General features: G+C 44.0%; 1 protein-coding gene across 4 annotated transcripts in view; it reads left to right on the top strand.

Annotated features, from left to right (window-relative positions):
- Positions 1–25,385, top strand: part of LOC117576137 (homeobox protein homothorax) — a 146,544-nt gene that overhangs the window by 68,958 nt on the left and 52,201 nt on the right. For all 4 annotated transcript variants that reach the window (XM_052007774.1, XM_034260701.2, XM_034260699.2 and 1 more), the window contains one exon: positions 18,653–18,776. In XM_052007774.1, the coding sequence (XP_051863734.1) occupies positions 18,653–18,776 (124 nt within the window). The remainder of the gene's footprint in view (positions 1–18,652; positions 18,777–25,385) is intronic.

Here is a 25,385-nt window from a genome sequence, read left to right as displayed (position 1 = left end):
CTTTTGTCGTATTCATGTATATATTTTTATATACAAAACTTGAATACGAAGAGCTTCGATACACTCATATCTACCTGGTTGTGTCAACCTCTTGGCTTAGCCACAAAGTACGAAACCGTTTTTAAAGTATTTTTTATTTTTGTTTAATTTTTGTGTTTTATTTCGTTTTTTTTTACGGCAAATTCAATGGAAATGTATGCCGTAAAAATGCCGCAAAAAGCTTAACAGACACCTAAAATAGCTAAGCGCATCTGAGTCTCAGTCTTAGTCTCCGTCTTCATCGCAGACTCAGACTCGGGTTCGGACTCGGATTCGGACTGGGACGAGTCGAAGTCTCTCTCTTGTGCCACAGCGATTTGCCACTGAAGGCACACCGTTTTGTTGGTTTTGTTATTCGAAATATTTTAACGCTGCTTCCCGACTAAGCTGCAAATCGGTTTAAAAGCTTACAAATTATACAAAGTCCGCTGTGTCATTAGGCAAATGCAGGCGAGAGTGCTTAGCGCACATTAGCCCAGCCGATCGGGAACAGTTTTGCCCCAAGGGGGAAGCCATACTGTGGGGCGTTGGCTAGGCTTATTCGTACCTGTGAGTGCTTGCACAATTACCATTAATTACCAGAACCGTCGTAGAGCTGCACTTTGCACCGCAAATGCAATTGAAGTCAACTCAAATATCAAAAGGACAATTTACGCTTGTTTCAAACTCGATTAGCCAGCCAAGTGACTCCCCCGCCGGATAAGAGCTAAGAGGTCTTTCAATTATCATCGATGCACTAGCACGCAATGGGGCTTAAACTGTACGGTCTCGCGACCACAAGGGAAGGGTTGCTTCATTCATCGTTCATCGGTATCGGAATCGGAGTCGTCATTCGAAGTGGACACGGGATAGGGGCAGCACTTAAGTCCGCTTAGCTTGTATTGGCCACTTGTAAATTGTAATTTAATCCGCTTTAACGAGAACTAAACCATAGCTAGCAGGCCTATGTTCAAGTATGTTCATACAAGAAGTAGACTAAAAGCATTTCCTCCAAAAGGGGTTAAATATCAAAGGGGCCTGGCCCACTAATACTGACCGACCACTTGTAATTGAATTTCCTTTATACTGAGCTCTTGTCCGTGTATTCAATATTTAATGCAACTCGATGTACGACATTCGACATTCGACTAGTGACTTTCGGCTTTCGACATTTGATTGATTTTACTTGTGGCCAGAAACCGTTTGGCATTTGCAATTTGGCGCATACTTTTTGCCCGCCCGCATTTCGCATTTATGTCTACATCAGCTAATTTTCATTTGTACCCCCCTCCCTCCCCACACACACACACTCGCACTCTTCCTGATAGACCCCATAAATCACTTGCACTTAAATTCGCTGCTGGCGACGTCTCAGTGTCTGTCTGCTGGCCATTAGAGAGAGAGAAAGAGAGATCTCAACCGACAACCCTAACCCTCAATACTATGCGCTAAGTATACACATCTATGATATGTATTTGTGTGTGTGTGGAGGGGGTTGCTTTGTTTGTTATGCTGGCATTTCTATTGGCCCGGAAGCAGTGCGGCCAACATCTACAAAATAGTCAGCCAAAAGTTTTACCCACTCTCTTAGCCCACTACTCTGAGCCAGGCCGACAGACCAAGAGCCCGACAGTCGGACAGTCCGACAGACCGACAGGCTGCCTGGCAATTTTTATTGCCTTTTTGTGCTTTATTTCCTGCACACTATTTGGCCGCTTATGGGCCTCGCATTGCCGAGCAGATTGGAATTGGGATTGGACTCAGGCTGCGACTGAGACTGTGACTCTGACTGGGAGGAGGCCTGCACATTGGGGGCTTTATGCCTCAATGGCGCGCCAAGCATTAGATAATGGTGTTCCAGCTTATTGCTTACATTGACTTTTCTCTCCCGCACTTAGCCACCCCATGCCATCTTTGTCTGCTCTTCTTTGTGGCATTTTCGGTTGGGATTGTGCGATGGGATTTTCTATAATTTGCAGGCAGCTTAGCAATGCCAAGCGAAAAAAACTACCAAAAATAATTTATTGCATATTTAATAGCGCACGTGCCGTACACTATACAAAGAATACAGGTCTTTTGGAGCCAAATTGCGAACGTGTAGGAAAAACTTGAGAATAAACTTATGGTAAAGATCAAAGCAATATAATAAGTAGTTCACACAGTTTTACTACTCATAATAATTTTGCAGAAAATTAAATTTAAACTTGTCGATAATCATGTGAGTGGGGCTGTTATTAATTAGAGAGTCGAGTTTTCGAGGATTTCTTGTAGGATTTGGCCATTTTGATACATTTTTAGCATCTCTCTCCCACCTCGATCCGATGTGACCCCAATAGAATTCTATTAGGCAAACGCCCGCCAAATGCCGCATAAATCTCTAAGCTACTTTACTTTGACGCACTTTACTTTGAGTTTTGTTTGGCTCAGACTTAGGCAATTCCTTCGTTGGCAGGCAATTCCCATTTGGGCAACTTCCACGTGCTTCCCTCTGCATATGCCCTGCATTATGGGGCATAAATAAAAATACTTGTCGAACTGCCGCCAAGGCTGCGTCGCAGCCGTCTCCTTTTCCTTTTCCCTGCTAATAAATGAAATATGATGCTCAACGCGGGCAACCCTCCATTTGCCACCACAGCACATCACTCTAGCATTTCCTTATCACCCACTCTCCCATTCTTCTCGCAGTGTTCGCATTGTCGTAGCTCCTGTTTATTGCGCTCGCTCGAGCCATTTCAATTTGAAGTATTTCCAAGGCGGGCGACACAATTTTCTATATTTGGCAAATTATTTTTCTGTGTCGTATTGGATTTCCATGGCTTAGCCTTGGTTTCCCCTTGACTGAATGTGGTCTGGTCTGGTCTGGTCTGGGCTGGTGTGGGAGTTCTCTCTTTTGGTATGCGCGGTGCGAAAACAAAATTGACGTCAATTACGCAATGCACACAGTGCGCACATCGAAGCCAACCAGTTGGCACCAGGCACTCCACACCCTCTACCACATTCCTGTCCTTCTGTCGTCCTTGCCATCCTTGCTTTCTACTAATCCGCTTCAGGGATTTTGGGAATACGCGTAGCATACTTTTTGGGGTTTTAAGCGCAACGCCTCAGATGCTCTCAAGTTGCGCTTGTTGATGTTATATATGTGTTTGTGTGTGTGTACGTGTGTGTGTTAATATTTTTGTTGTGCTGTGTTTGCACCCTCAGTTAGCTGCTGTTGCGTGGTGCTAATTAACGCATTAAATCATATTAATGTCGCCAAATGTTTCAAAGTCAGTTTCCACAGCAACGAGAACAGCATCTGCCGTCTCTCTTTCTCCTTCTCTCTCTCTCTGAGTATCTTTCTCTGGCTGCTTTGCATACACTTATTGGCGGCATGGAGGGAAGCTTCGGCTGTCAATAAGCCGGCATAAATTGCGACTAATGCTGATGTTGCTGATGCAGAAAAATCACAAATTAATTAAAGAGCTGCTGGGTCCGTTTGACTGGTTAATAAAACTTATATAATAATTGTTCATAAACTGCACAATATTATGGGCTTTCAAATTAGTTTGTCGTGCCAGCAGTCGCAGTCGCAGCCGCAGTTGCAGTTTCAGTCTCAGTCGGAGTCTCAGACTCTCAAGTGTTGTTGCATGTCGCTTGTTGCATGCAACAGCAACAGCAACAGCAACAGCGCATCACTCGGCATCGCGTCTGCAACTGCCATGCCGTGTTGTCAACTATTTCTTCGGTTCATAAAAATTGTTATTAATTGGCACTTAAATGCTCAAACGCAAAAGTTGAGAGACGTCGTCCGAGACGACAACAAACTCAACATCAGCAGCAGCAACAACAACAACAACAACAACGACGTCGTACTTATTACTGTCGTTGTTGTTGCTGATGTTGATGCTGTGCCTCTAGCTGCACGTTGTTGTTGCTGACGCTGATGCTGTTGCTGTTGCTGTTTTTGTTGTCGAGTGTGTTGTGAAATTTAAGCTTTTTAGCAGTTCCTGTTGCTGTAGCCGTTCGTTGCATGTTAACCTTTGGCTCGCTTGTAATGAATGCAACTGCAGCAGGCGTCGAATGGTGGACGCCTGTAGTGGAGTAGAAGGGGTGGAAGGGGGGCCGCAAGCATGCGAGGATGGCAATGGCAGCAGTTGGCAGACTTACTTAAAGCTTTCATATAAATTTCTTAACTTCATGGCACTTGTTTAAAGTCCATTTGGGCACTGCGTGAGTGTTTATTGAATGCATCTCTCTTTGGCTTGTCGTGAAAGTTTGACGAGTCTGACAACTCGAAGAAGAATGAAGAATGGAGAGCTAAAATTAATAATTGGAATTAAGCAAAGAGATTCGAGTCTCAATCACATCAAGTTTATTACTACTTAGTCAGGTGCTTATAGAGATTCTAGGTAATTACTTCGAGTATGTTCGGGCACGCCACTCGATGTTGGCTTCAAGTTGCGGCTTTGATTTAAGAAACCGTTTAAGTCTAAGTCTCTTCTCGGTCTCGGTCTCGGTCTCGATCTCGCAGTCAGACACAGTCAGTGATAGAGTTGAGGTAAAGTGCCTTATCATTGCCTCACACACACTCACACTCGCTCAAATTTCACATTTAATTTCGATTCATTTTAAACTCGACACTCTTCGCACATCTTCCACCTCATCTCACCCGGCCTCAACCGTCTGTAGTCCATATCCCGGACCTCGCCCTGTTGCTGTTGTTGTTGCTTTTGCCCGGCTAACTGGTTACAATGCAGCCATTAAAGAAATTAATAAAACGCCATAAAACGACAATAAAATACAGCTTCGTACATATGAAATCAAGCAGAAGCGAAAAGCTTATTAACTTTTGTTAAACATTTATTATGATTTTTTTCTCCTCTCTGGGTTTTTTTTTTTTTGATTATTCAGCTGTGTGTTGTGAATGCGAATTGCAATTTTAAGCAGTAACAACAACGGCAGCATCGGCGACGTTAATTAAAATTAAAAAAAAAGCATCAGAAATAAGAAAAAATGTGCAAAAGAACACCTTGAAAATATAATTTTGTTATTTGCGCGCCACACAGCGCCAGCTTCGGACACCTGCCCCTACACACCTACCCACCGCCAAAATACCCCACGAACACCCCGTATACGTATTCATAAATACAAAACAACAAAAGGCAAGTTGAACCGTATAGTGGCCTGCTGGTTGCCATTTTTGGACGACCGACCGCTGTGCGCGGGTCGAGAATCCATGTCCCAGCTCTGAGTGTAAATGATATATGTATGAGGGCAGGAGGCAGGCGGGCGGGATGGCGGGCGGCATGATTGGTCAGCAGGGCGGGGCTGCATTGAAAGTCGTAGTCGAAGAGGCAGCGCAGCAATCGCTGTCTTGTCTGTCATTTGGATCCACAGAAACCACACCAGAGCGCAGCATAACACAGCACAGCTCTCCACACCACACGACACGGCACCAAACCTCGGACTCGGACTCAGACTCAGACTTGGATTCAGATTCAGATTCAGACCCAGGCACAAGCACAGGCACAGCAACAACACCAAACAGACCCAAACACAAGGCAAAGACCGAGTGCAAATGACTTATAAGAATTTAATATTTAACAACACAAATCAATTCAAAAATCATCAGAGGCCGGACACAAAAACTCATTTGGTGCAGTCGCTGATGTTGGATTCCAGTCTCTTGACTCAAACTCAAACTCGGACTTGGGCTTGGACTTTGATTTCGACTTGGACTTGGACTCGAACTTGGGCAATGGCAAAAAGCCAAAAGAGCAGATGGAACAGGGAAGCTGAGTCAGGGTCCGGGCCCAGACAAAGTCTCATTTTGTTTCGATGTTTTTCGCATTTCGGTATCACTGCGCCAAAGGTAACAAAAATGAAACTTTTACGTTAAGGAAACGATGTTGCCGGCAGACAATGTAGAGAGAGAGATGATGAGACGGAGGATGGAACCAACCTGAGACTGAGACTGAAGCTGAGGCTGAGGCTAAAGCTGATATTTGTTGTAGTTGTAGTCTTAATTGTTGTTGTTGTTGTTGTTGTTATTGTCGCTACAACCAAACCCAAAGTCGTTAACATGGAGAATTCGTGGTGGTCGGTGTTGTTGTTGTTGCTGTTGCTGTTACCGTTGTTGTCTTTTTGTGGTCAGCGCAAAAATTATGAAAATCAAAAAGTTTTCGGCCCTGAGTCGAGTTGCGTCTTTGTATGATTTCTTCACAGCGCGCTCTTCTTTCACCCTACCCAACGCGACTCGAATCGGCTTGACTTGTGTTTCTCTTTTTTTTTTTTGTATCTTATTTTTATTTTCATTTATATTTATTTTTAGTGCGCCCCAAAAACGTTAACCTCCATGGCAGTACCTTTGCTGTTGCCCCTGTTGTTGCTGATAGTGTCGTTGTCATTGTTGTTGTTGCTGTTGTTGTGCACAAGGCCATATGAAAAATACAGCAGACATAAAATTAAATCTGAAAAACCCCAAGAAAGATGCATTCTGCATTTCAGCATCTCCCGCTGTGTCGTAAAGTCATTTCGATTTCGACTCCATAGAGACAATGCAATTTGGTAAACGTCGCGCTCAAAGAGCACAACGAACATACGAAACCAGAGTGAAAAAAAAACGAAAACGAAAACTTCAATTGATGAGAAAAAACAACAAAATTACCAAAAGATGTGCTGCAGGAAAATTATTAAGCATTTAAAACCGACAATCGACAATCGACAGATCGAGAACTCAAAAATTCGAAAAGTCGCTCGCAATGCCACAACGCCATGTTGCATGCAATTGGGGTTGACTGGGTTGCGGTTCAGCGGGTACAGGCAGGCGTCAAGGGGGGCGGGAAAGACAAACACTTTGCACTCAACACCCATTTAGCTAGCTGATCCTCATGATGACGATGATTATGACGTTGGGGCCGCCAGCCGTCGTCGACCAGCCAAATTGTTTACAATAAAACTAAAAGAAATTTGCGATCGATTGAAGCAGAGTAAAATGTATGTGTGTGCCTCTGATTTGCCTCTGCCTCTGTCTCTGTCTCTGCAACAGGGGCAACACTGCAACTGTAAACTATTTACAGGCTCCGTTCATAGTGAATTTTTTTTTTTTGCTGTCGATTGCAGTTGCTTTTGTTGCATTTGCAGTGTTTTATACAATAAAATTTATTTGATTTCTTTACGCTGCTTTCATGCCTCAGTATTTCTCTTCATTTTTGCTGCACTTTTCAAACGTTTCTTGTATTGTTTTTTAGTGTGTGTGTGTGTCTGTTTCTAGTTGCCTGCGTGAAAAGCGGGAAAATGAAAATACAGCGACGGCAGCGACGCAACGTCGCGACGACGGCTGCTTCGTTTCGCTTTTATAAAAATAAATTGTTCGCAGACGTAATGATGCGAAAGCAATTGAGAATTCTATATATGCATTTGTCTATATGCCCACATGAGTGTGCGTGTGTGTCTCTATTCGTGTGTGTGTGTGTATGTTTGTTTGTGTTTGTCGGAATGCGTAGAATTTCAATTGACTGTGGCAAGGCCTACAGCGGGAGAGAGTGAGACAGAGAGAGTGAGATCGAACAGTCTAACACTAGCTCTGTCTTTAGATGCGCAATAGACAGAGATAGAGAGAGAGAGAGAGAGAGTAAATGAGGTTACAGCAGTTGTTGTCTACTGACTAGTTAGTAACATGTTCTAAACCCAATCTCAGCGAGGTGATCGCAGCTGATCCTCAGTCAGCCCCGTCTGTTATCGATGGCTGTTTTGACACTCCGCTGACAATGTAGCAGTGTAGTGTTGGTAAACGTGTGGTGGTCGCACACAATACTGAACAAATGCTCAACGGGAGGGGATTGCTCGTTTCTGGTTTGGCTTTTGTCTAACTTCAGCCACGCCTTAATTCACTTTGTAAAAAAAAAAAATACAAAGCGAAAAAAGACGCAAAGAACAAAAACTTAATTGTTAGAGCTAACCCTCCCCCCGAACCCACCAAACCCTCAGAAATATGAATCGGAATCTGAACCTGAATCTGATTCCGAATCCGAATGGATGGAAGGGAAGCACGCCTTGTGCGCCTGCGTGAATCTCGCTTTCGGGTGGTACAGTCGATGTGAGTTAATCCGATTTGTTGTGTAGCCCAAGTATAGGGTGTTCAGGGTGGTTTATGCGAGGCTGTGATTGATTGCCTCAATATTTGTGGACCAGGGGTTGGTTTACTTCCTCCGCTGTTTCCTCTTCCAGTTCGAGTTTCTCTCGTGACGTGACTCTGTTGATGTTTGAGGTGAAAATTTGATTAAGCAGCTCACAAAATAAAATAAAAATAGCAGCAGCGGGAGGGCTACTCTCAACTGCAGTTGAGAATGGGAGAGGAGGCAACATTTTAATTATTGCAATTACAAATTGCATTGCAAAAATTACAAAAATCACGCATTTTATTGATTTTTAATTGCAGCTCGTTGCATACCAAAAGCTGTTGCTGTCCCGAGCTCAATCAATCCGTCGGGAAGCAGAGTCTGGCATGGCCAAGAGCTCGCGACATGCGCATTTGTGCCGTTAATTATGTTGTTGATTCCGTCTGTCTGATTGTCCGTCTGCCGTTTGCCTGTCTGCGGCTGTCTCGTTGTCTCGTTGGACCATTTAGGTGCGAACAACTGTTGGCCGACTTGTAGGGAGCAAGCACAGTTGTGTGTCCACATTGTTAGTCAAGTTGAGTTGTCATAATTTCTGTCGTTCAAAAGCAGCAGCAACAGCAACAGCAACGGCAACGGCGACAACAGCAATAACAACAACACCTGCTCAAGTGCTGTCGTGGCCAAGCCAGGCGAGTGCAGGCGAAGTCAGAGCGCGCCAAATGCCGCAAATAACTCAGTTAATATAATTAAGTTTTGCACGAAATGTGCAGCAGAAATATGTGAAAAATTCCACGCAATCAGCGGCAGCAACAAAAGCAACAGCAAGAACAACAGCAGCTAAATTAAGCACACACGCCCCAACAAAGTAACAATCCAACTATTTATGAGCTCCTTCACCAATCTAGGGACCAAAAACTTAAACTTTACTTTATGAACTTGTCCAGGCGACAACACGTGTAAATGACTTGGCCACTACAATATATCACGATTTCGAGTCCCAGTCCGAGTATGTCGGCCAAATGCCACAACGCATGTAAATGACGTGGAGGCAAGCAAGGGGATTTATGAACTTGTCGAATGTGGCCAATGTGGCAAAAAGTGCCAGTAATGCGAGTGCTAGAATACCGAGCCTTTTGAGTTCTAACACCTTGACTGACTTACGTTTACATCATTATGTTACGTCAAATTGCAATCGATCATCTCGTAAGTTGATTGCAATTAGATTAACTACGCGAATAACACTCAAGCATTTGCTTACGTCAAACAATGATAGAGAAAATACTTCCATTTAGGATTTGTATTAACTTGAGCACAGTGAAACGTAATTTGATTATGTTCCATACTCGTAATTGGCTTTTCACATTCAGAGCACATCGCGCTGCCCTTTTGCCCATTGAGCAGAAGAGAAATCAAATTTCATAACCCCTTCACCCCTCCACCCTGCACCCCGTACCCTGCCCCCTCCACTCGCCCTTAGAGGAGAAGCATTTGCATACAAATCACGGCGATTCGACGATTTCGCCATTTGCAAGCAACCCTTCAACTGCGCATTGGACACCGCAGACAGCGCAACAAAAAGAAAATGGAGACGGGGAAAATACCAAAAAGCGCTTCTAATGTTATTTTGATGTTGTCTCGATGGGTCTTCAATGGGTGCTACTGATTCGCACTCACACTCACATTCACATCCTCTGGCAGTTGTGCTGCAACTGTTGGAAACCCGCAAAATGCGTGTTTTAAATCCAATTTAGACATTATCTAATTTAGGGCATCTCACCGGTCTCAGTGACTGGCTGCCTGGCTGCCTGCCCGATTGACTGGCGGACAAACAGACAAGCGGACAAACGGAGAGACGGAGAGACTTTTATGCAAATCTATGGAAATTTCATTACGACCGTAATGCACCCTTTTTCAGTTGTGACCCGGCAAAAGTGCGACTACAATTTTTGGTTAAATGCTGTTAACGGTGAACGCTAAAAGATGTAATAAACTCATTTAAACGTCGCTACTCTTGTTGCTCTGCGCTGCCTCATCCTCATCCTCCTCTCTCTTCCCTTCCCTTGGCTTTTAATTTTTGGTTAGGGTAATGAAATTTTTCCGTTGCATCTTGGCACGGCCTCATGATAATATGCAAATAGCGGGCACGAGGCGAGACGTGTCGGGCCCATTGCAACCCGGTCAGCCCAGTGGGATATCTCGAATGAACTTGGCTTGGGCATTGTGTGGCAATAATCAAATTTTCTAATTTTTATGACTCTCTCTGGGCCCCAAAATGAGAGTTGAGTTAAGGAAACAACTGAGAGAAATTCTAATTGATTTTGCATTTCGGGCGTTGTGATTTTTCGACTGATTTATGCCTCCGAAAATGGAGTAAATGGATAACGAAATATTCTCTCCCCTTGGCGAAGGGCGACTATGCGGCTTTTGGCGACTTTTGCCATGTCATCGCGATGACGAAGGCGTCGTCGTCTTCCAGTCTACTGCGATCTGGCCTGGCATGATGGGACACTTTTTGTATACCATAGAGAGAAAGAGGGAGAGGGCCGCCCCTTTTTAGAAGCCTTTTAAGACAATAAACGCGGCGTGCTGAAGTTCGCGGCAAGCGTGACGCAGCAGTTCCAAGCTGGACTCGTGGCGTTGTTTTTGACTGAAGTGTATTTTCGGCATTTTGTAGAGACTCAGACTCAGCGTCAGAGTTGAGTTGAGTTGAGCTGAGCTAAAGAGACCATAACAACAATAACATAAAGTGCGTGGCTGCGAATCTTTTGATCTACTTTCGAGCCGCCACAAGGTATTTATCAGTGCATTATATCAATATATATACTCGCATAGTAAGTACTATACGTTGGAATGTTTATTCGAGAATGAATTGGCAACTTTGCTTTGGACTGAAATCCTTGTAATGCCGTGTCTATGGCCATGTATCCGACGGCCCAAGCTAATTTCAAATGTCAGCTTATCTGACTAACAAGATGAGCTCAAGGTGATAAGCAATCGTGAACGCGAACGCGAACGGGAACGGAACGGGAACGAACGAAATGTCCAACACCTTGGGGCTTGGCCTTATCGTGTGCAAAGATTGAGATTTTGGCACGCTAGCCAGACCGAGCTAAACTGACTGACATTGCACATGGCGCATTGCACATTGCACATGTCATGAGGCAGTCCAAAAGCCCAAAAGAGAAAACCAGAAAGGAACGACGAAACAAAATACTTGTTTAAGGAATGCAAATCTATAAAATCTCTCTGCTCGGCTTAAACGAAATGAAAATGTCCGGAGCGGGCGCTGACAACGAACCGTCCACGTAATTTGCAAATGAGCTAAGTTACGAGTCAGGCGAGTTAGGACACTTTGGTCTCAGATATCTGGCCACGATGTGGATAATCTGCATGGCATGGCGCTGTCTTTATATCAGCCAGCGGAATCTATTTGACAATGTCAGACGGTCAGCCAGTTGGCCAACTGACCAGAATGTCTGTCCGTCTGTCTGGTCTGTCTGACTGTCTGTCTGTTTGTACGTTGTTTGATTTTTGTCTTTTGCACGCCATGTAACCAACATTGAAAAACTCCTGACGTTCTATTCGGTTCGGCACTTGGTTCGGGACTTGAGACTCGGGAGGAATCGGGAATGGGGCGGGAGTGACACTTTACATGAAATTACTTTGCATACACATGCATCAAATTAATTACACGATTAATGTTCTCACATGCAACGAACGGCTCTGCGACTGGGCATCAGTTTAACCCCAGTCTCAGCTCCTTTCTCTCCCCACTCTACCCCGTCCCCGACCCTCTCACTCGCTCTCTCTCTGTCAGCTTATGCAAATCTATTTCGCGCGATCATTGCAGCATTTGCATGTTGCTATCTTGATATCTTTTGCCGGCAAGAGAAAATGATTCCATTGCCTTTCGTGATTCGTCTCCTCGTCTCCTGCCCCGTTGCGTTTCTTTATTGGGTCTCGACTCGTAAGAATGAGTGTTGGAATTGTGTGAAACATGCCATTTGAATAATTATCTTATTTGCATTGCTGCGGCAACAAACAACTGCAGTCAGTTGGAAATTAAAAAGTGCAAAGTCCACTTGCTTCTCTCTCTCTCTCTATCCCTCTATCACTCTCTTGCATCCGTCTCTGTCTCTGTCTCTATCTCTATCTCAGTCCGTACTGCAGCACACATGTTAATCTCTTTTGGCTGGGCTTTGCGAAAAGTTCAAATTGATAGCTGAGATTTGCTGCGCAGATAAATCCCTATGACACTCTGTGTGAACATTGTCCAATACTAAATCGCGTGCAACGCCAACCCCAGATCCGTGCTCCATTTCCGTCTATGCAACATCCATAGTCAAGGCTCTATTTTCTGTCTTCTGTCTTGAGTCTTCGAGCTGCAGTCGAGTTTGTGGCGTTGCTGTTGCGGTGGCTGCCACCGCTTTTAGCTACTTTTCCACTGTTTGTGTAACATAATAACAAAGTCAAACAAACGATAAGTTGATAGAGCCACAATTGCGCTCAGCTCGAAGGCGGCGACTGAGACGCAGAGGGAGAGATAGAGAGAGAGGGAGTCGCAGCCGGAGCAGAGATCGGGACAGAAACCCAGTCCGGGGTCTGCTTTGCTTTGCTTTGCTTATCTATTTGATATTTCTTTGTTCATGCTTTGCTTCTATTTTGCTATTGCTCTTGTTCTTGTTCTTGTTGTTGTGTGCTTTAGGTAGCTTCTGAATTGTTATTATCAAAATACTAATTTCTTTGTTTGCTCAAGATTTCCAAAAAGGTAGTACTCGTACTTTCCTTACCACACATACCTTAAGTCACCTCGCCGACGACGGTACCTGCTTAAATTCGTTATCAGCTTATAAATATTTAATCACAGACTTGTACTTGGGCGTGCTTTTCGACTGTGCGATAGCAGCACATAAGATTTCCTGTACCTCAAGCGAGGAGCGAGACAAGAGCACTGCCCGACAGAGACAGCTGCAACGGCGAAGAGAGCAATAGAGAGAGGGAAAGAGAGACAACGTTACGTATGAGTAATGACGACAAACTGATCACACAGCCAGGCAAGCACAATTATGTCAAGTGCTTCAACACGAAATTAACATGTTACCACTCGAGTGCTACCTCCATGGTCAGTTCGGCTATGCAGCATTAGGTCTTTTAATAGATAGCACTAAAAAGTGAGCCAGCCCAGCCGATTATTTCGAGTTGAATTTAAGTGTAACGAGATAGTAGAAAATATTGTTTCGCTTTTGTTGAAAAGAAATGTATGAAATGAATCTGACATGGTATTGAAAGAGCTTGAAATTTATATTTTATTTCATTTCAATTAACAAGTTTTACAAGAAAACTAGCTGCCATTCGAGTTGCTGTCAAATAGTGTCTTACGTGTGAATGTGTGTGTGGAATAATTGTTTGCAATTAAATTGCAATTTGATTGAAATTATAGCCTACAATGCTATCCAGACGGATGGACGGACAGACAGATAGACAGATATTCGTTGCAGAACTGAAGCAATTTGCGTGTCATGGTTTAAAGCAACCCCAAACCTCCGGCCATACATTGTGGATTGCTTCAACAGCAGCCCATGCTCTCCCACACTGCAGTGTGCACCTTCCACCATGGCTGTCTGATTGGTGTTGCAAGGAGCAATGCTCCTACGATGTCAGCCACTTTAATTAAAAATTCAACCCTCTAACAAAATGGCATATAGCGCACATATGAAGACGCTCACACGCGCTCACACACACACACACACACACACAATGGGGAGCAAATTTCATTTCATTCAGCGAACATTTTACAACTTGAACAAATTTGAAAAACAATTAAATGCCATGCGCGCAATTAAATACACAGAAGGTGGCAACAACAACAGCAGCAGAACATTAGGAACAGCTCAAGTGGCACACTGGCTGCCAAGTTGGTGGGCGTCAAGTGGGTGGGGTTTGAGCACATATACCGTTAATTAAGCAGAAGCAGCTGAAACGCAGTCTGACAATGGGATTGGGATTGGATTGAAGCAATGCGGACCGGAGCGGAGCGAGGCAGGGATGGCAAACAAAACAAGGGCTGCGATTGGGGTTTGGCTAAGCTGGGCTCCAGGGCGCTAAACCACAACAACGGCAACAGAAACTGCGTCAGGAACAACAAACACGACATAAACAGACAAACAAAAGCTTTTTGCGCCGAGGCATTGCCAAACATGAAATCCATCAAAACAAACAGCCGACGGGGTTTTTGTACGGATTGGAATGTTGGCAAGGGAAATGCGAGAGGAGAGGAAGATAGAGAGAGAGAGAGAGTTAGGGTGGAGTCAGTCACATCTCCCCTCGCAGCAATCGCATGAGAAACTTTCCTCGCTGTGCGGTGCGACCATGTAAAAAGGATTTAATTATTTGTTCTAAGGATATGGATTCAAGTGTTGTTCTGTGCTTGCTTTGTGGTTCTTGCTCTGCCTGTTAGTGTAGTATTTGTGTTTGTTTGTTTGTTTGTTTGTGTGTGTGACTGGCTCTTCACACAGAGCAGGAAAATATGTTTCACGTCCAAGAGTAAATACTCCTCAATGCCATGAAGAGAGAGAGAGCGAGCGAGAGCCACAAGAAGACTCGGCAAATGATTAGTGGGACTTGTCCTTGGCCTAAGCTGCAGTTTTTAATTGTGAAACGAGACTGGCCTAATCCCTGCTTAGCCCTCAGGCCTCAGGCGAAATACTCATCTCATCTCAATAGCAATCACAATCCCTTTCTCGCTCCCATGCGAATGTCAAATGCACGCGGAAAGTGCTGCAGGGCAATTAGAGAAACTAGAGTCGCTGCGTGTCGTTGCCAAATGAGTCACAGTCATAATAACAGCGGTGGCAACAACAAATTATTGAGATGGCACACGCGCTGCCACGCCTCTTACGCCCAATAGCCATCACCCAAAAAAACACAAAATTCAATCGCTTCCCACGCATTGCACAACAACTTCTTCTTATGCTAAGAGAATCAAACGCCTTTCGAGTTGTTGCCATAATTTGATTGTTCGTGTGTGTGTGGCAGGATCTATGAGGAAGAAGGGGAGCGGAAAGAGCGCGGGAAAGCGGCCATCAAGCGGGGTGGTTGGGCAGGTCTACTAACTGTTGATTGTAGTGATTAACTCGCAGAAGCAAAACCGTGATTGCTAGCTAACAAATTATATAGCCGAAATCTCTAGCGAAAATTGCATGTTTTGACTCCTGCAGTTGCCCCGGTTTGAGGCATGCCACGCGGCATCGGCATCGGCTACGGCAACAGCGAGACTCAATTATGTGGCAGCTGAGCCGACTTAGCCAAGTCACTTGGAAAGCCAGAGCTGACCAACATAATGAAGTGTCCGGGCAATCAAACAAAACAAAAACTTCTCGCCCAACTTCAGCAATTGACCAAGTGTTGTTCGTGTTTGTTGTTTGTTGTTTGTTGCCTGTTGTTCATTTGGCGGGAGGGAGAAGGAACGCGATTACGTTTTACGGCACGTTTGGCATCACAATTTTGCGGCTGTTTAATGTTAGCCACGTCTAAATTTTTAAACAACAGCACGATTGTTGTCATGTTTGTACAACATTGAGTTGAGTCGAGTCGAGTTTCGGTTTCATCAAAAATTTAAAGAGCTACAAACGCCATTTTGCTTATTGACGCAGCGTTTAGTTGATAAATAAATAATTTGGCTGGCATGTGGCATGTGGCAGGCAGGCGGGTCCCCAAACTCCAAACTCCATCAACCCCAAAACAGAGTCAGTCCCCAAGCCCCGCAGCGCCAAAAAGGTAAACGAAAATTGTTTCTTGATCATTTTAATGCACCCAAAGGGACGCAAAGTGAAAAAGTTTGGGGGCACAACATTACGTGATGTGAAGCGGAGAGGACGGGAGAGTCGGAGTCGTCTCTGGCCTGGAGTGTGGCAAGGTGTAGCCACTGCCTCAGCTCACTTTCATTAATATTGAAAGCGACAGGGAGACAGGGAGACAGAGGGAAGGGGAAGCCAGAGCCAAAGCGACAGCAGCCTGAGCCTCATCATTTAAATAAAAACCAATATTTGATAATAATTGTCGCAGGACATGCAACACGATAAGTGGGACAAGACAAGGGGGTAAAGCGATAAGGCGGCAAGGTGAAGTGAGCTGAGTCGTGCCAATGGCAATTCGATAGCTTAATTTCCTGGCCGCTTGCTAATTGAAAATGTAATTAATGCACGCATCGATGAGCTGGACAACCCGGATCCCGATCGTTGGGATCCTGACCAGCTAGAGCAATACAGCTTGTCCTGTTGGGCTCAAAGGAGCGCGACTGGCATTTAGCACGACGCATGCAGCATGCCACAGCAACGCAGCGTCTTCGAGGCTATCTGCAACACTCGCAGTGTTCAGGTAACTCGATACAATTTCAATAGCTTTCAGACCGCCTCTCACTCAGTCCCAGAACTCAAAGTGTGCGGCAAGTGTGAAAGATTCAAAAAGTTCACCGAGGAGTTGTGGAGCGCTCTCTCTGTCCACTGTTCACAGACCGACAGAGCTATCGAATTTCGCTCTACTCGAAACTCTTATGGCACAGTATCTTATAGTCACTCATAAAAGGAAAGTTTCGTTTTCGCTGGGGAAATGTGCAGCCCTTTGTTTTCATTTATGTCTTCAGTTGATTCTCTTGCTGGGTTTAATGCAGCTAATTAAATAGTTTCATTTGCTCGCTTTAATGAGCCACAAATTACGCTGCGGTTGCCCTGTTTTTTTATAGCCCATAAACTTAGCCAACGAAACATAAAAAAAACGACAATTGCTACAATTGTGCCTATACTCTGAGCTTATCGTGGTCCCAGACCAACGACTCGATTCATGTCCGTTTAGCTTTGAAATTGTTTATGCGTCTATCAAGAAACACCTCATAGCTCATACTTCGAAAGACTGCGACGGCGACGGCGACAGCGACAGAGGAGGGAAAGGGGCTTGGGACTTTTTAAAATGCTGACAACGTGTCTAATTATTAATACTTTGCTATTGCCCAATAGGGCTGGGAAGAGTGTTTTGAAATTAAAAGTACTGCTGAGGCAGGAATTAAAAGTGTGCTGACAAATGAGTTTTCATGCCGAAAGCAATTTCCACAACAACATTTTAGTGAAATGCATTATTTGTTGACTACAGTTGAAGTTAAATCTATACATTAACTTTAAACATATTATTTAAACTCTCTTGCACTCTCGTTAGCTCTTCTCTCTGTTTCCCTCCCTGATGATTATTGCCCAGTTCATTGGCATTCATTGGCATTGATGCGTCTCCTATGATTTAACATCAGTCTAAGCTACTCAATTAAATTGTCCACACGCCCACACATCAACACACACACACACACAGATCGACACACGGTCACACACTCGGTTGAGACTCTATAGCAGGGCGCTATTAATATGCGATTTAACAAATATTTAGCGAAAACACATACGATGCGCTCTGCATTCCAAATGAATCAACAAATTTGTTGTACGCACACTCTCAATTTATTGTATTCGAAAGTCAAGAATTTTTACGAGCTTGAGAAAATAATAATTTTATGGCCAAAAGTTGTACACTGAAACGAAAATGTATATATAGATATACAGATGTATATAGTATATTTCATATGCACGTGCATGAAATTAATGACAAACTTTAATATATCTGTTGAGCTTGTCGAGCGACAACAAAATCGTCGTTATTAGCAGAATTTAAATTGCTGTTACCAATCGATTTCGAGCAATACTTCTTGATGGCGGCGGCGGTAGCGGAACGCAGAGTCTGAGTCCGAGTCTGAGACTCAGTCTGGACATTGACATTTTTGGTATCTGCAGGCCAAAGCTGAGCGCTTAATATGCCGCCGTCGTCGCGGACGCCGCAATGCTAAAGATGACGAGCCTGTTGAGGTTCTACTCCTAGTTAGAAAAAGTCCGACCGAGGAGCTTCAGCCACAAACAAAACAGAGACAGGGACAGAGACAGAGACAGAGACGGGGGCAAAGCCAGCTAGCTGCTGCATATTAATTTGATAACTTATAGTATATACGTTTATAGATTTTTGCACACGATTGTTGGCGTTGCCATTACTGTTGTTGTCTAGGCCTAGACCACGATCGCCGGGGCATTTTGTTTGGCCATAATATGGCCAGGCTATGGCAGTTTTGACAACTTGACAGTCGTGCAGACCAGCAAGCCAGCTCGGACGGAGCGGACAGAGTCATTGACATCAACATCGACATCGTCAGCGACATCGACATCGACATCGTCAGCGACATTGACTTTCTGATGTCTTGGTCGTTGGAGACTTTATATTGATTGTGTGTCCAGTTTTATGTGGCTCATTTTATGGTTGGCGTGTCAATTTAAAGCGACATTTATAAGCAATTTGTAACTAATTCTAACAAACACCTAACACATGCTTTGCCAACTTGATCTACAAGTAGTGCACAGATATTATTATATTTAGCGATGCATGTCATATCAGAATATCGAAAGTATATATAAAAATACTAATGAATCCTTCATCCTTCTTTTCTTTTGCAGCGGCCGCCAAGCTCATCGCTCTCCTATGGGGGCGCAATGAACGATGATGCTCGCTCGCCGGGCGCTGGTAGTACTCCCGGTCCATTGTCACAGCAGCCACCTGTCTTAGATACATCAGACCCTGGTAAGTCGAACGATCATAATATCACAACATATTCGCTTAAGGGCCAGTCTTTAAACCACTTGGTGGCATATGCAACTCGGTTACACACAGTCACAGTTTCGATGGGCAAAACTAAGCACAAAAAATTAATGTTGCTTTTAGCTTAACGTTGATTCGATCGCAGGTGATCGCAGGCCGTTAAGCGAGATATAGGGTGTCTTGCATCCTATGATTGATGGCAGCAGAGCTTCGAGAGTGTGCGCTCTTCACACCTTTGGCGGTTTTGTCGCTTTTCCGCTCTTTGATTATGTTGTTTGCTTCAGCTTTAAGAGCTGCTGTTTGGCTGCTTGAAGCCCAAAGTCATGAGCAGACAACTGCTTGAGCAAATAGTAACGCGGCTTAAAGCTCAAGTACTCACACACACACACACACACGAGTGAGTGTGGTGATAGTAAGTGTGAGGCAAAGAGATACTTAGATACTTAGGGACAGCCCTAAGCTCGGCTCTTTGTAGACTGCCTGTCTTTTGCATGTTGCAGACTCTTCGCTGCGACTCTTCACTCCAACGCCAACTTCAAATCATCGTTGTTGTGTGGCAGCAAAAGGCTTTTTTGTTTTTTTGTTATTCTGTTATTTTTGTTTTTGGTATTTTTTTCTTAATATTTTGAGTGCGTGCAACAACAACGGCAACAAGAGCAACGACAACAACAACAATAACTTCGCACTTGGCGCTTCTTTTTGAAGATTTTTATGATCGCAGCTCGCAGCTCGCAACTCGCAGTTGGCAGTTGGCAGTCGATGGCCGATGCTCGATGGTTAGCAGAGTCACTGGGGCTCTACGTTGAATTATTTATGGTGATAGGCAAAATATTTTTATGTATTTTTCCCCAGTTTGTGTGCTGCTCTCCGTTGCCGGCAACAAAACAAAAGCCCTCTGCGCAAATACCACTCGAAAAGAGACACTCTCGGGCCACTCGTGGCAACGTCTGCTGCTTTGCTGCCTCGAGTGGCCCATGGTGATAATGCAGTTTCAGATTTGCTTTTTCGAGGAAGGCGCAACATTTTGGCCATGCTCCACACTCCATAGACCAAATGACGCGCTCTCAAGCCTTTAGCGGGCTTTTAAGATAGAGAGAGAGAGAGATGGAGATGGAGCGAGAGAGAAGCAAAGGAACCTTGGGTGTTCACAGCTAACACACACAGCTGAAGGCGACAGTGGGACCATTGGACATATTGGGGAGGCAGCATTGATGCTGCACACGCCTCACTCAATACACTGACTGGCCTCGACTGACGTTACATTTTGTTGCAATCGCAGCAAGAGCAACAACAACCACACCAGCAAAGGTTGTATTGTGCCTTTAAAGTACGCCGACAACAATAACAACATGGACAACACTTCTAGTCGAGTTGTAGCGCTTTTTACGAGCTGTTTTCTTTTTTTTTCCTGACACCATTTTGATTGATTTATCTACACGTCAAGTTACTTTGTACACAAATTAAATTTTGGCATAGTCGTAGTTGAGTAGTTGCAAGCTCTCTTTCTCAGTGTGAGTGTGAATGAAAATTATCTACAGTTGAATAACTTTTTGCGGGCAACGAGCAAATTTTAATGTTAATTTCATTTTCGTCATGGCGATAAGAAAATTTTGCCGCTTTCGGCGAGTTCACTTCGTTTTCCTCAGCTGGGTAAATTTGCGACGCGTATTTCGGGCGTAGCAGAAATATATTTTCCACATTTTATAAGTAGACAGAGAGACGGGCCAGACAAAGACATGAGAGTCAGAGAGATAGACATGGAGGTAGCCAAGAATGTGGTTACCAAAGAAATTCGGTGCTGCTGCAGAAAATTCCACTGCACACACAAAGCCAAAGGACGTCAGGGCGACTGCGGAGAAAGCGAAACAGAGTGTCGAGAGGGGAGAGAGGAGAGAGGGACAGTGAGAGAACTGGGGCTAGGGTAGCAACCGCTGTCGAGGGTTGCCGTAATTTTATGCACGAATTCGTAAAATGTTATTCAAATGGAAAATGTGATTTTATCAATTTTGACAGGAATTTTTCGCAGAAAGCATAAAGAAAGCGGCACAAGGATGTGTCCTCTGCACTTCGAAGGCTCTTAACATTCAGAGTTCAGATGGTGTGTGTGTGCGGTGTACTCGAAGTTCTCAAAATGGTCTAATTTATGAGGTCTGGCAATTGGCAAAAGACAGTAACGTAATGACAGAACGCTTGAATTGACTTAAAGTGAGCGCATCGCATCCTCGAACTTCAATTTGAATATAGTACATTTGAATTCCCAGAAATATTAAATATTCTCAGCTAAAATGATAAAAGAATACTAGCTGTAGGCCATTATGTATATTTTTCAAATTGATTTTACAATCTTAAATGCTTGCAGTTGTATGTGAATAGCTCTAGATCACCTCACTTAATTGCAGACCTCATTTTGTGATGATCGAAATTGTTAGGGGCGTTAACACGACGACTTCGACTTTGACTGCGACTACGACTACGACTTTTTGGCCAGATAGATTTCCATAAATAAATAATCCCAGCAATTAGTCTGTGGAAAGCCAACCAAGCACAGTCAGTTTTTGAGTTACGTGTCAGTCTTAATTCGTTTTTCGAGTTGCGAGTTGCGAGTTTGGAGCCAAAGCCTTCGGGTCTATTATTATAGGTTACCCTCATCAACGTCGCGCTTACTAGCGATGCATTCAATTAAAAAATATTTGAGTTGCTTTCGTCTGTGACCTGCCCAAATCGTTGATGGCGTTGGAAGAGGGCAATGGTAATAAGAAAAATGAAATGAAAATGAAAATGAATTTGTGAAATAGTCGTGGAGGTTTTCCCCGAACCTCTCAATCCTCAATCCTCTCAATAACAACAACAACAGTTAATGCGCAATTAAAGAGGCAAACCAGGCGATAAACGTCAGCAAATGTCAGACTAGGAAAATATGTTAAGGTCCGTGTGTTTATTTACATTGGAGAGGTCGGTTCGTCAAGTGTCGCTTAAATGCAAATCAAAACGAGATCAATTTGATTGCCTTAGCTGCGAAAGTGAAAATAAACAAGAGCAGCGGGCGACCAACTTCTAGTTCTCAACCCTCCGATTTGCACAACCCTCAACCCTTCGAAGGCAAGCCCTGCTCCTTGCTCCCTTTCCCTTCCCAACTTTCCAACTCTCATTCTCACTCTCTCATACTGACATTGATTGAAAATGCTGCGTGACGTAAATTAACTTTCATGGCGTGGGGCAGCCTCAAAACTGCGTGTTATCCTTTCCGAGTCGCTCTTTGTGCCTCTTGCTCTACGCTCTACGCTCAACGCTTGTCAAGCCGCAAGACCCACACAATTGCCAATTGTTACAGTTTTAAAGTTGCAAGGGGAGATGTGTTTGTGTGTGCTTGTGTGTGTGTGTGGCAGCTTGTTGTTGTCATTGCGGCATTATAATACCACCCTTCCACATTCGCATTCTCATTCTCATCCACATCCATATTAAGGCATGACCTGAAGTGCACTTTTCGTTTTCGTTTTCGGTTTTTTTTTTTTTGGTTCGCTACTAAGGCGATTATCTTTGCTGTTGTTTTCGTTCTTGTCCAATTTTTGCTTATTTACATTGACGAAATGTGTTACGGCTGCAATAAAAATAACAACAACAAACGCAGGAATAACAATAGCAATAACAATGACAATAACAGGAAGCTTGGGCCTTAGCCGTCGGCTGTTTTGTTATCTTACCACGCACAATTAGACAATTTTCCTGGCCTAGTTGACAGCCAGTTTCTCTCATTCACATTCTCATGGTCGTCGTCATCGTCAGCTAGGGCCTGAGAGTTTTTCTCTTTCCCCCATTCAGTTTTCAGTTTTGTTTGCAATGGGAAAAGCATTTCTCTTCGTAGTTTCTTGGCTTGCTTTTAATAGAATTACCTTTCGTTTAGCGGAGAGGAGTTCACGTCAAACTATCCGGTCTAGAAACGCTGATTTACCGCTGACGATTGAAAATGTTACAAGTTGATTCGCAATCAGAAGGAAACACATTAACCTGAGGCATCGATTTCCAAAAGCGAGTCTCAAGTTGCTGTAATTTAATAAATTCATAATAATCATAATTTTTAGTTGACATTGGGAATCCCTCTTTGCATGTTTTTCGTCACTCCCCGATCTCAAGCATCCATTCACACCTAGGCATCAGTCAATCTGATGATGTTGATGACGACGGTGCCAAGCATCTGCCTTTCCCACAACTTTTTAACTCTTTTGTCAAATACTGACACAATTTCCGCCACCAACGTGGCATAACAGCAACACCAACACCAACAACAACAGCGACGATAAAAAAATTAAAATTTTACGCATTATACAAGTTTTGAATAGAAACTCTCATGCTCGTCTGCCAAAAATTACCCATATCTCTTGTACGCATCTACACCCCGAATTCAATCCCAATCTCAATCCAAATTTGAGACCAACCGAAAAGCAAAAAAAAAAAACATAGAAATAAAAACCAATCCCAAAAGGGCCACCAGCTGCCACACGTTGTGCCCTCTCTCGCTCGTTCTCGCAGTCATAAAAGTTGAAACAGAAATTCGATGTTGCCTCAGCCCGTTTTCCATAAGGATCTGCTCAATCCATCCGAACTGAGCCAAGAGAGCTTTTGTAACATTACGTCAAATTGCACAAAAGGCAATACATCTTCATCCCCTAACACAGCAAACACAATGAAATTTTACGAACGGACTGTTGCATATTTGGTTGCCACATGCCGCACGTCCCTTGCCATTGCTGTTGATGTTGCTGTTGCTGTTACTGCTGCTGTTGCTGCTGCTCCTCTCGCTAGCACATTATCATATTTCTAGAACCGACACGCCAATGAATAGAATGCGCATCGAATTTCTCTAGGATTGGGCCAGGTTTTGTCGATGGGGGTACCACTGTACAGGGTGTACTAAACGAACAGGGTGTTGCTTGCTTCTTTGCCTACAACAACCAACTCAACGAGCACATCAACAAAATCATCAACACCAGCAACCGAAGTAACTGAAGCAAAGGGAGGCAAATGCCTCTTTTCGAAAGCCACGGCCAGAGGTCGCAGCGAAGTTGACAAACAAGCGACACCAGCAACGGCAACAGCAACAATGCTTTTAGGAGGGTTGCTGCGGCCGCGTGCTGACAAAATGCAAACTTCCTTTTGCTACGTTTCGAGGCATGAAATTTTCATATACAGTTTGCTTTTTTTTTTAGACCATATCTTTTGTGTTGATGGGGCGGAGGAAGAGCAGAAAAAGAAGCCGCGACTACTCGATTTACATGGGTTGGGCTGGTCTTATGACTTTGACTTGAATTTGTCTAGCTTCAGACTTATCGCCATAATATAGTTATGATCTCTCAGCGAGTGCTACACTGGCCGCCGCATAAATTAGTCACAGCTGAACTCTATCAGTACCACACAGTAACCATATGCTGATAACAACTGTCCATTAACTACACACCAATGTGTGTGTGTGTGTAGATTCAACAGACAGTGGCTTTTGCACTTTTTGTGTTTTCGGTTCTTTTTGCTTTGCTTTTGCTCTACTCGCACTCGCTGTCGCTCTCGAGTTCGTCCATTCAACAGTCGTGTCGTGTCACTCATAAAAAATCATGTTCTTCTTGACTTTTATTATTCATTATTTTCACATTTATTGAGACCCCAACAAATTTGCAACTTCAATAAATAAACATAGCACTGCCATATCGCCATTTTGTGAGCAACATGAACATTGCGAATAAGAGGAAGAGCAAGAGGAAGGGGAAGAGGAAAAAGAAAAAGAACAGAAAGAAGCCTCTGCCTTTAATAAAGCTATCAAAATGGGCAGCCTACTGATGACAGTGTCTTATCAAGTCGCCAGTTGCAATCTGTTGCCATTGCTCCCCGCTTAAAAGTGCATTTCTCAACACACAAATCACAAATCACTGCAAGGCATGCAATCTCTCACACAAATCATTCCATTTTTGCTGGCTGCGCTGCCGACGCCAACGCTAACGTCGGCGTCAAGTGTCATTAGCGTCACACGTCTCTGTCGACGTCGCCGTCGCCGTCGTCATTGCCGTCGTCATCGTTAGCTTCATGTTGGACGTTCGTTCGTCGGACGTTCGCTTTAAGTGTTTATTAGTATGAAGCATTTATCAGCAATTATAATTATATGGCTATATGTGTGTACATTAAATGGTAGCGAACTTTGCGACCCGAGATAGCAAGTGGACACGCTTTTATGGCCGCCACTGTGACAGTGCGAGTGCCAGTGCCACTGAGTCTCTCTTTTCTGGCTTGCCGTCCAACGTTCTAAGAAACTGACTAAATGCTTTTTAAATGTTGCTCGCAAATTAAGCAACAAATTAAATAGGCTGGACAACCACATCTCGAGTGGATACACACACACACGCACACACACATTGACACGCCCATTTGGTATAGGACTGGAGCAGCTCTAGTTCCACTCAAGAGGGTGGCAAATACAGTTTTTTATGCAAACAGGCAACACCTAAGACATTAGCAGCGCTGGCCAAGAGGCAGTCCAAAACCAAACATTCAATGACAAATTATGCGCTTTTACTGGGCGTAACACAACCTGCCAAAAAGCCACCCGAC

This window comes from Drosophila albomicans, chromosome 2R (assembly GCF_009650485.2).
Source record: "Drosophila albomicans strain 15112-1751.03 chromosome 2R, ASM965048v2, whole genome shotgun sequence".
Classification (NCBI taxonomy): Eukaryota; Metazoa; Arthropoda; class Insecta; order Diptera; family Drosophilidae; genus Drosophila; species Drosophila albomicans.
Note: the sequence above shows the minus strand (reverse complement) of the source record. Positions and strands in the feature narration are given on the sequence as shown.